At 46.8% G+C, this 12,085-nt stretch overlaps 1 protein-coding gene across 3 annotated transcripts in view; it reads left to right on the forward strand.

Moving 5' to 3' along the window:
- The first annotated feature begins 3,245 nt into the window (after window positions 1-3,245).
- CSRNP2 (cysteine-serine-rich nuclear protein 2) overlaps window positions 3,246-12,085 on the forward strand; it is a 33,892-nt gene continuing 25,052 nt past the window's right edge. The window contains exons 1-3 of one of the 3 annotated variants that reach the window (XM_012002622.1): window positions 3,276-3,579; window positions 4,224-4,397; window positions 10,378-10,614. In XM_012002622.1, coding sequence (XP_011858012.1) covers window positions 10,464-10,614 — 151 coding nt within the window. In that variant the 5' untranslated portion in view covers window positions 3,276-3,579; window positions 4,224-4,397; window positions 10,378-10,463. Of the gene's footprint in view, window positions 3,690-4,223; window positions 4,398-10,377; window positions 10,615-12,085 lie in introns of all 3 variants that reach the window. The other 2 variants (XM_012002609.1, XM_012002615.1) reach the window with 2 other exon arrangements.

Raw genomic sequence — 12,085 nt, forward strand, 5'->3', positions numbered from 1 at the left:
AAGTGCTGGGATTACAGGCCTGAGCCACCATACCCAGCCTGTTATTTTTATTTTTAGTGACAGAGTCTCTGCCAGGTGTGGTGGCTCAGGCCTATAATCCCAGCACTTGGGGAGGCTGAGGCTGGCGGATGGCTTGAGCACAGGAGTTCGAGACCAGCCTGGGCAACACAGGGAGAACCCCCGTCTCTATTTTATTACATTTTTTTAATTAAAAAAGAGAGGGGGGGGGTCTTGTTCTGTCACTCAGGCTGGAGTGCAGTGGCATGAACACAGCTGTCACTGCAGTCTTGACCTCCTGTTTTCAAGTGATTCTCCCACCTCAATCTCCCAAGTAAATGGGATCACAGGTGCATGCCACTGCACCTGGCTAATTTTTAAAAATTTCTTGAGACAGAGTCTCCCTCCATGTTGTCCAGGCTGGTCTCAAACTGCTGGGCTCGAGCAATCTTCCCTCCTCAGCCTCCTAAAGTGCTGGGATTACGGGTGTGAGCCACCATGCCTGGTCCAGATGATCTTTTAACTGATCAAGAGCTTATTCCCAAATTGAATTCTGCTGTCTTCTCAAAGGATGTGCTAGCCTTGGTTTGGCTATCTTTTAATTTGGTGGCATTAACCAATGGAGGTTAATGCATTGGTCACTGGGGCTGATGGTGCCCTGATGAATTTCCATGACTGCTGGAACACTGGATGAGTAAGCATATGAGACACTTTTTTTTTTTTAGCATCCTCAACATGGGCATTAGGCTGTTTTTTTGTTAGCCTACTGATTTTATAGAGTGGTCTAGGATAGTTTTCTCTTCCCTTTTGTCTTCTGTATGTACAGGAAGAATGGGATCATGAACCAAACCTTCTACACTACTGAATAGAAAGCTTATGATTAAAAATAGCTAACATTTACACAGCACTGACTGTTGTAAACATTTTCCAATATATCAGCTGTTTAATCTTCACAAAACCCAATGAGATAGACATCGTCATCCCCGTCTTGCAAATGAGGAAGCTAAGGCAGAAAACTTATGTCCCTTGCCTGGGGTCATGCCACTAGTAAGTAGAGGAAGTGGGGTTTATATTCAGGCGGTCTGGCTCCAGGATCCATGGTCTTGATCACTGTTATATTGCATCTAAATTTCAGCAAAGAGGGAGATGATGAGTGCATGTTACCAAAAGATTGCTTTTTTCTGATCTGCTGCTTTTTTATTTTGCAGTGTAGTGTCCTAGCTTCTTGGAGTCTCTGATGTCACCTAGGGGAGAGAACCGAAATTCTTAGCATTTTTTCCCAAGCCATCCAACCTCTCAATTCTAAAGCTGAGATGGCTTGGTAGCTAGTGGATCTGGCTTCATAGTTTCTTGGTTGCAGTGAAAAATGCACCAGGTTTTGGAATCAGCCTAACCTGAGTTTAAATCTTGCTGTCCATCCATCTATCCAATAAATATCTATCATGCTCTTAAATGTCAACTATAGGATTTGTACTGTGTGCTGAGGATACAGTAAACAAAAACAATTCCTTGCTCTCACCAAATTTAGTCAGGTGAGACAAGACAAAAACAAATACGTCAGGTGGATGCTAACAAGAAATATAAGGCACAGGGATAGAAACTAAGGAGAAGCACCATTTTAGAAATATGGTTAGGCATTTGTGCCCGGGAGTTTGAGGCTGCTGTGAGCCGTGATCGCACCACTGCACTCCAGCCTGGGTGACAGAGGGAGATCCTGTCTCTTAATGCAGGCAAAAAGAAATATGGTTAGGGAAGATCTCAGATATGGGGACATTTGAGCAGTTATTACGTGAGGGAGGAAGTATGTGGCTAGCTGGTGGAAGCCAGACAAAAGGCCTTGAGGTAAGAGAATGATTGCCCTGTTGAAGGAACTGCAATGAGGCCAGTGTATTCAAGCAGAGTATGGAAGGGGGAAAGTAGAAGCAAACAAGATGACAGAACAAAATGAGGGGGCGTGGTGGGGGGCGGGGGACAAGAGAATGCAGCTAGAGCTTGCCGAGCCTTATAGTTCAAGCGAAAGACAACAGAGAAGAAACCAAGACAATGTGTCCTTGGCAAATCACATACAACTTTTGACTTTTTAATCTTGGTTTTCCCCTTTCTTTTTTCTTTTCTTTTCTTTTTTTGAGACAGAGTTTCGCTCTTGTTGCCCAGGCTGGAGGGCAATGGCGCAGTCTCGGCTCAATGCAACCTCCGCCTCCCGGGTTCAAGCTATTCTCCTGGCTCGGCCTCTCGAGTAGCTGGGATTAAAGGCACTTGCCACCACCCTCGGCTAATTTTTGTATTTTTAGTAGAGACGGGGTTTCCCCATGTTGGTCAGGCTGGTCTCGAACTCCTGACCTCATGACCCGCCTGCCTCGGCCTCCCAAAGTGCTGGGATTACAGGCATGGGCCACCGCGTCCGGTGCCTTTTCTTAAAAATAGGCTGCGGAAGGGCAGGGTGGCTCATGCGTATCATCCCAGCACTTTGGGAAGCCGAGGCGGGCGGATCGCTTGGGCCCAGGAGTGCAAGACCAGCCTGGGCAACATGGCGAAAACCCCTTTTCTATTTAAATAAATAAGTTAGTTTGCAAACTTGAGATCATGGCAATTTTTTGTTTGTTTGTTTTTGAGAGGGAGTCTTTGCTCTTTGGCCCAGTTTGGAGTGCAGTGGCGCGATGTCGGATTCACGCCAGTCTCCTGCCTCAGCCTCCCGAGTAGCTGGGACTACAGGCGCCCGCCACCACGTCCGGCTAATTTTTGTATTTTTTAGTAGAGACGGGGTTTCACCGTGTTGGCCAGGATGGTTTTGATCTTCTAACCTCGTGATCCGCCCGCCTCTGCCTCCCAAAGTGCTGGGATTACAGGCGTGAGCCACCGCGCCCTGCAGCAATTTTTTTTTTTTTTTTTTTTAAAGAAAACACTCAAAGCAGTTTCTCATGTTAAGTAGATAACTCAAGATATTGCTTGATTCTTTATAACTTGGGCAGGCTGCAATAAGTCATATTGCTGAAGACTAAGACCCCATGAGTGAGAAGGCGGGATCATGTTCCTAATGGCGTGTGGTACTGGCGAAAGGAAAAGGGAGCTTTGGAGGAGAATTCGTTTTTTTAAGATCTGTAACTGAGAGTCTCCTCTCTTCCCCGATTAAAAGGTTGCAGCAGAGCTGCCGCCTCCGGAGCCAGTTTGCCCGCCGGCTTCGGCTTTGCAGCAGTCACCGCCTACAACTCCCGGCATGCTGCTGGGTGTGGAGCCGGCACGTAGACTCCATTTCCCAGCCAGCCCCGGGTCTCGGTCAGGACGTGCCGGCGCCTATAAGAGCCAGTGCGCTGCGGCCGGAGCCTATTGTTAGCCGGAGCCGGGGCGGTTCTGGGCGTCTGCTGCCGGGGGCGCCCGAGTTGCCGGAGCCGCCCGGCCCTCTCTGCCTGCCGGCTGGGCTGCCCACCGCCCTCCCTCCCCGCCCTGCCGCCCTGGAAGCTCCCCGGCCGTCGCCGCGGGGCCCGGGACTCGCTCGCTCCTCCCTCCTTCCCACCCGGGCTAGGGCGGCGGCGGCAGCGGGGGCGGCAGAGACCATCACGGGAGGAGGCAGCTGCGGCGGGGCCGGTAATGGGCCTAGGGGTGCGGGGCGGAGGGTGCCGCCTCGTCCTTTCTCGGGATCGGCCCTCGGGCGGCCGTGGAGGAGTGGTCAAGCCCAGAGCCGTGCGGATGGAGGGGTCAGAAACGAGAGGCTCGGACGGGAGCGGTCGGGGGGCGGGGAGGTCGGGTGCCGTTGGGAAGGAACCGAGTCGGGAAGAGGCGTGGGAGCGAGGGGCACGGAGGACGCGGGCCCGGACTGCGGGGGCAGCTCGCGGGAGACCGATGGGCGGCTTGGAAGCCTGCAGGATTGCGGATGAGGATTGAGTTCGGAATGGAGTGGAGAATGATGTAGGATGGAGGAAAGTGAAGGAAGGGGAGGGGGAACAGAGGAAAATGTGGGAGGAGTGGTTGGGAATTTGTGAGTAGCAGGCAGGAAGGGATGAGGAAGGCTGGGTAGGGGCTGCAGAGGATTGGAATGAGCGGGAAGGTTAGGAGGAATCAGAGGGAAGTCGACCGAGGGCTGAAGGGTTCGGAAGGAGTGTTCATTAAAGGGAACTGGTGACTTGACATGTCCCTTCGCTCCTGTTCCTGATGTCTCCCGTGTTTTTGGCGTCGTGTGGGAAAATGAAAGCATCAGTGGCCCTGGTTGCTAGCTTGATCTTTTTTCATAGGCCCAAACACGCAGCCAACTGCCACCCTTCCCTTTTAGGGCTGTGGTCTTGATTCATCCTTTTAAAGGGGTTGAGAGTGACAGTGTGACACACAAACTGTTCTTCAAAATGAAATGCTAGAAGTTATCCCCACAAGACAACACTGTCCCCTTGTCCTGCAGTTTTCAGTTCAAGGTAAATCCATAGTTCAGATTTTTTCTTCACTGGCTTTCTGTCTTGCAAATCCGCAAAGCCAGGATGTTGGTTGTGCCGGTGTTATAAATGACTGGATATCCTTGAGAGTTAATGCAGCATCATGTTCCAATTCCCACAAAGATCTGTCTTCCACACGATGGTAGTTTAGGCATGGAAAATTCTAACCTTGTATTAGCGAATGGGTACAAATCAGGGAGTGGGGGTGGTGAGTGCACGGCTTTCTTTAAACACCTGGCTTAAGCCGGGGGTTTTCATTTGAGCGCTTTGTAAGTTCATGATCCTGGTGATCACAAAGACACATGGATCCATGAAATCCATAGTATTTGAGAAACTACAGTATCTTGTAAAAGGAGAAACAGGGCAGGTTATTTTATTCAGGTTTATCATAACATAGCAGCAAGCCTTCCTTCTTCCAACCCAGCTACAGATGGTAGCCCTGACCGTCTTACTGGAGATTGTGATTCCTTGACCTTTCGCAGAAGGTTGGGTTCCAGTCAAGTGAAGATGCTTTCTCCTGTGAGATGCAGCTTATTACTTTGGACTCATTTAAGAAGACACATATTACCTAAACTTTGCAAATAGATTATTCCAGAAAATTTTGCCTGGGCAGTCCCTCTTGCTGGTCTCACATATGATTTTTTTTTTTTTTTTGATTGTATTTGTTTGTTTTGGTGGTTATAGGAATCCTTATAGTCCTGAAAAAAACTTAGATCTAGTACTAAAATACATATATGCTGGTAGACCTCTTTATTAGGTGCTAGCCTGATGTCTTCTATGCTCTGGATCTTAACTATTTCGTATACCATTGGGAAATCTTCAGCTAGAAACCCTTGAGAAAAGACCATTAGACATGTAGCCAGAAAGTGTCAACTGACCTTTCATTTCACTGGCATTTAAAAGCTTTAAAGAGGGTTGCGTTATTTTCTCCAAAAGCATTTGTTGAGTTGGTCATTTTGACAGTTAACTGTCAGTTTTTACCTGCATTCCCAGGTGCTAAAACTTAACAAATGTATCTCTTGAACACGGGCATTGATCCTCTACCAATGAATAATTGAGAGAGGTAGGAATGACTGATTTTTCTAGTTGTAGCTTGAAAGATTAATTTGATGAATTGGGAAGTATGGAAACTATTCTGTTACTATTGCAAAGAAAGATTTCTTTTTTCAAAAAAATATTTTATTTATTTATTTTTTGAGACAGGGTCTGGCTCTGTCACCCCAGCTCTGTCACCCAGGCTGGGGTGCAGTGGCGCAATCTCGGCTCACTGCAACCTCTGCCTCCTGGGTTCAAGCAATCCTCCCGCCTTAGCCTCCCAAGTAGCTGGGACGACAGGCACATACCACCATGCCCAACTAGTTTTTGTATTTTTAATAGAGGCAGGGTTTTGCCATGTTGGCCAAGCTGGTCTTGAACTCCTGGCTTCAAGTGATCTGCCTGCCTTGGCCTCCCGAAGTGCTGGGATTGCAGGCATGTGCCACCATGTCGGGCCAATTTTTCAAAAATACACAGGGTCTCGCTGTGTTGGCCAAGTTGGTTTTGCACTCCTGGCCTTAAGCAATCCTCCTGCCTCAGCCTCCCAAAGAAGGATTTCTTCAGGGCACTAATGGAAGTGAACAGGAGGTTTGTTCTTGGTGCCCAGTGAACATCTTTATCTAAAAGTCAAGTTCATATCAGAGACTTGGACAAGGGGAGCTGGGTTGAAATTTAATCTTATATTGCTTGTTGGGATATAATAGATCTTTTTTCTTTTTAAAAAAATAATGGAGCTAATGTCAGAGAAAATGCTGCTAACAGCCTGGGTAGGGTGAAGAGCGCAATGGAGTCTCCTTGAGGATTTCCCTGAGTGCCATCCACGTGAATGGAAGAGTTTGACCATAAGTCAGTATACATGTTATTTACACACATAGCCATAGGTTCTACTTATTCTCAGACAGCTTAAGGAAAATACTTTTCTCCTAAATGTCACATCTTTTTTCTTTCTTACCTATCTCCTGTCATTGCCCAGAAACCACTATTCCAGAAGTAGGAGGAGGAGAATAGAACAAGCAGCCAGCAATCCTTGCTGCATCCAAGCTCACAAAAAGTTAGAGAGAACTGATACTCCTGAGGGCAACCGGGTTAAGACCGTGGAGAATTCTAGTAATAAAGATGATTTTGGAGCAGACCCAAGTTCATATGAGGCTTAGAGAGAAATATTCAAAGGAGATGCTACCAGAAGCCTGGGGACACCTGAGGAAAGAACAGGAGTGGACATTTACTCCAGTCATAAATCCTTGAGTGTTTCCAGGCTGAGGAAAAAGCCTGCCTGCCTGCCTGCCTTCTTTCTTCTCTTCCCTCCCTCCCTCCTTTTTTTTTTTTTTTTTGACAAGGTCTCGCTTGACATGTCGCCTAGGCTAGAGTGCAGTGGCGCAATCACAGCTCACTGCAAGCCTGGACCTCTTGGGCTCAAGTGATCCTCTCAGCCTCCCAAGTAGCAGCCTCCCAAGTAGCAGGGACTAAAGGCGCACACCACCATACGCAGCTAATTTTTGTATTTTTTGTAGAAACGGGGTTTTGCCATGTTGCCCAGGCTGGTCTTGAGCTCCTGGACTCAAGTGATCTGCCTCCCTCAGCCTCTCAAAGTGCTGGGATTACAGGCGTGAGCCACTGTGCCTGGCCAAAGGCCACTTTTCTAGTAGCAGCACTAACTGGAGCTCAGTTACAACTCAGGTGGGCCTAAAACCCTTTCTGAGAAAGCAGATTTTTAGCTCGGTCAGATTTATCATATGGCTGATAAGTGGGGAGGCAAAATTAAATTCAGTGGGCAACATTATTATATATCTTTTTTTTTTTTTTTTTTGAGACAGTTTCACTCTTGTTGTACAGGCTGGAGTGCAATGGTGTGATCTTGGCTCACCACAACCTCCACCTCCCAGGTTCAAGCGATTCTCTTGCCTCAGCCTCCCAAGTAGCTGGGATTACAGGCATGCGCCACCACGCCTGGCTAATTTTTTTTTTTTTTTTTTTAGTGGAGATAGGGTTTCTCCCTGTTGTTCAGGCTGGTCTTGAACTCCCAACCTCAGGTGATCTGCCCGCCTCGGACTCCCAAAGTGCTGGGATTACAGACGTGAGCCACCGTAAATTCTATCTCTAAAAAGTCCCACCAACATAAGTATTCAGTCACAAGTGGTTCTCCCTCCCTGCTACAATAGAATGGAATGAGAAGTTTGTTGATAGGTATCTTTTTTTTTTTTAATACTTTATGTTCTAGGCTACATGTACACAACGTGCAGGCTTGTTACGTATGTATACACGTGCCATGTTGGTATGCTGCACCCATCAACTCATCATTTACATCAGGTATATCTCCTAATGCTATCCCTCCCCACTTCCCCCACCCTACAACAGGCCCCAGTATGTGATGTTCCCCACTCTGTGTTCAGGTGTTTTCATTGTTCAGTTCCCACCTATGAGTGAGAACATGCGGTGTTTGGTTTTTTGTCCTTGTGATAGTTTGCTGAGAATGATGGTTTCCAGCTTCATCCATGTCCCTATAAAGGACATGAACTCATCCTTTTTTATGGCTGCATAGTATTCCATGGTGTATATGTGCCACATGTTCTTAATCCAGTCTATCATTGATGGACATTTGAGTTGGTTCCCAGTCTTTGCTATTGTGAATAGTGCCGCAATAAACATACATGTGCATGTGTCTTTATAGCAGCATGATTTATAATCCTTTGGGTGTATACCCAGTCATGGGCTGGCTGGGTCAAATGGTCTTTCTAGTTCTAGATCCTTGAGGAATCGCCACACTCTTTTCCACAATGGTTGAACTAGTTTACAGTGCCACCAACAGTGTAAAAGTGTTCCTATTTCTCCACATCCTCTCCAGCACCTGTTGTTTCCTGACTTTTTAATGATCGCCATTGTAACTGGTGTGAGATGGTATCTCACTGTGGTTTTGATTTGCATTTCTCTGATGGCGAGTGATGATGAGCATTTTTTCATGTGTCTGTGGGCTGCATAAATGTCTTCTTGTTGATGGGTATCTTTAAACTCAGCTAAAATCTTAACCCATAAAAAGCCCTCGGCTTGCTCCTTTCTTACCATGCCCTAAGAATGTGACCTCTGATGGTAAGATCAGTAACCTGAAGAACTGAACCGATACTTTGGGCGTGTTTTTTAATTTAATTACAATTTTTATCAAATATTTGATTCTTTTTTTTCCTCCCTGGCCAAATTTATTTCAGGAATGTGCTTGTCTAGACTTCTGATGGCTGAGGTTTCTTAGGTACATCTCGTGACTTGAATGCAGAATTGGATGCAATCTGGATAGATTAGGAAATACCTTCTCTAAGGTACTTATTAGGTCTGGTTGACTTTGTAGAGCTGACCCAAGAGCAGGCAAATTGCTTCCAACAGACACAGTCCAGAAAAACAGCTCTGTAGCAGGCATCTCTTAACACCACAGTATATTCTGGGTAGCTGCTCTGCAGTAATGCAGCCCTGTCGTTCTGGGCAGTGTTGTTATTCCTGCTGCATAATTAGCAACTAGTGAGATCATAGTCTGGGGAGATTCTGGCATTACTGAGGCAAGGGAGGGTTCGTGTCTCATCACACATGGCTCCCGCTCTGACAGCATTTCTGCTGAGCAGATTCGTGTCCTTCTGGAACTTAAATCCAAAGATGGAGGAAAAAGATTTGTACCTAGGAAATGGACTATCTCAGCCTCCTTGGTTGTATTAAAGCGTGTTGAAAACAACACTGCTTGCCATATTGATATAACCAGAATAAATTGTTACTTCTCTTGCTATTTGTTTTCCCCTTGCTGATTTCTTTATAGAGGGCAAAGATTGTAAAGCTACGATGTCCTTGCACAGAGGATGGTGACAGACCAGATGAGCCCTATTTTATGGAGCAGTATGAGATTGGGAAAGATTCTGGGTTTTGAAGCCATGCAGATTCTAATCTTGGGTCCATTCTTTGGTACCAAATTTGACCTTTATAGAAGCCTGGTGAGACACTTTACACTTGTGAAGATCTGGGTAAAGGGTTTTCCTGACTGCTAATGTCCTTCAAAATTGAGTGCCTGAAGCAGTATTTCCCAAAGTGTATTCCAAGCATTATTTGCACTCTAAAATACCTTGGAAACAGTAGGTTCCATAATCAGGTTTGTAGAAACACTGCGTTCTGTGTTCTCTCAGCCGTCACCATCCTTATTAGTATATTAAAAACCTCTAAGAGGTTCCACTATAGGCAATTTTTAAAACCCTTTTGACACAGCAGTCCCATTTCTATGTAAAAGCTATTAATACCATAAGATAGGCACTTTGGGAAATGCCGGGCTGTATTATCACTAGGAAAAATAAGTGGGTCTAGCCGGGTTCAGTGGCATGTGCCCTGTAGTCCCAGCTACTCTGGAGGCTGAGGCAGGAGGATTGCTCGAGTCTAGGTGTTCAAGACCAGCCTGGGCAACACAGTGAGACACTGTCTCTAAAATAGATAAATAGTTGGGTCTAGTCTTGGTTTAGGCAAAGCCTAATTCTGCTTTTTTTCCCTTTTTTTTTTTTTTTTTTTTTTGCCAACCAAACAAGTAGCAGTGATAATTGTGTTTTTGATCTCAAGTTCTTCTCACTGGTCCCTTGGAGAGCTTTCCTATGTGATCAGAAGAGCAGCTACTGTGATTCCTGGGCTAATGAAGCCTAGACCCCAGTTGGATTGGAAGCAAAGGCCTTCCCTCCACTGGGAAAGGTGCCGCTGCTACCCATCTCATTATTCTAAGAGTGACTAAGAATGGAGGGGCTGTTGGGAAATGAAAGTAGGAGAATGTTGGCCAGAGCTAGTAGAGAAAGAACATAATGTTGAGAAAGCAGACGTCAGTGCTAGGTGAGGTGCGTGCTTTAGAGAGCTGTGTGTGTAGACTGGGGAGGGGTCTGTCTTGGGACAGGAATGCTGATTCCTTTTTTTCCCTGGGCAGAATCCTAATGTACCTGGCTAGCTGGTGGTGAGCAGGGGCTTTGGGGCCAACTTGTTGGGCTCCCCAAGGAAACCCCTTTGAAACCAATGGATGCATTCACGGGCTCGGGTCTCAAGAGGAAGTTTGATGATGTGGATGTGGGCTCATCAGTTTCCAACTCGGATGATGAGATCTCCAGCAGCGATAGTGCTGACAGCTGCGACAGCCTCAATCCTCCTACCACTGCCAGCTTCACACGTGAGTAAGCTGCTCCCTCCCTGCCTATACCCACATTCCCCAAGCAGTAGAACCCATGGCAGCTTGAAGCAGCTTCTATGTGGCTTGGGGATTTGCCCTTAATCATCATCTTTCCTTGCTCTTTGGAGGACCTCATTTCTCTAATACTGTAGACTGAAGTCTGATTTATTCTAGCTGATTTTACTTGTGTTGTGGGTTGCTGGTTCCCAGAATGGGTTAAATTAGATTGAAGAAGGAGTCCAGGACTCTACCCTGCCCCCACCAGAGTCCCAGAGAGTTCCAGGAAATTGAGCTGTAGCAGGATATAAATGCTTGCTGCTTGGACAACTGGGGCAAATCCAGATTTCTTAATTCTTTTTTTTCTCGAGACGGAGTCCGCTCTTGTTGCCCAGGCTGGAGTGCAGTGGCGCCATCTCAGCTCACTGCAACCTCTGCCTCCTGGGTTCAAGTGATTCTCCTGCTTCAGGCCTCCTGAGTAGTTGGGATTACAGGCGCCCGCCACCACGCCCGGATAATTTTTTGTGTTTTTAGTAGAGACAAGGTTTCATCATATTGGCCAGGCTGGTCTCGAACTCCTGGACTCAGGTGATCCACCCGCCTCAGCCTCCCAAAGTGCAGGGATTACAGGCGTGAGTCACTGTGGCTGGCCAAGATTTCTTAATTCTTACAGGTCTGTTAGTTCTGGGAAAGAACTTCTGATATTATATATGAGGGGTTGCCCATGGGCCAAATCTGGCCCAATGCCTGTTTTGAAACTAAAGTTTTGTTGGAACACAGTCATACCCATTGTCTGTGATTACTTTCACGCTACAGTGGCAGAGTTGAATTATTGCAACAGAGACCTCATGGCCTGTAGAGCCTAGAATAGTTACTGTCTGGCCCTTGACAGTTCGCTGTCCCCTGCTGCAGATCAGTGCTGTCGAATGGAATTTTCTGTTACGATAGAAATGTTCTGTATCTGCATCGTCTAACAGTAGCCAGTTGCCATATGTGGCTATTGAGCACTTGAAATGTGGTTAGTGGCCGGGTGCAGTGGCTCATGCCTGTAATCTCAGCACTTTGGGAAGCTGAGGTGGGTGGATCACTCGAACTCAGGGGTTTGAGACCAGCTTGGGCAACATGGCGAAACCCCGTCTCTACAAAAAATACAAAAATTAGCTGGGTGTGGTGGCGTGCACCTCTAGTCCCAGCTACTCTGGAGGCTAAGGTAGGAGGATCACTTGGGCCTGGGAGGTTGAGACTGCAGTGAGCAGTGATTGTGCCACTGTACTCTAGCCTGGGTGACACAGCAAGACCCTGTCTCAAAGGAAAAAAGAAAATAAAGAAATATGGTTAGTATAATTCAGCTGAAATTTTTTTTTTTTTTTGAGATGGAGTCTTGCCCTGTCACCCAGGCTGGAGTGCAGTGGCACAATCTTGGCTCACTGCAACCTCCGTCTCCCAGGTTCAAGTGATTCTCCTGCCTCAGCCT

This window comes from Mandrillus leucophaeus, unplaced genomic scaffold, assembly GCF_000951045.1.
Source record: "Mandrillus leucophaeus isolate KB7577 unplaced genomic scaffold, Mleu.le_1.0 Scaffold118, whole genome shotgun sequence".
Taxonomy (NCBI): Eukaryota; Metazoa; Chordata; class Mammalia; order Primates; family Cercopithecidae; genus Mandrillus; species Mandrillus leucophaeus.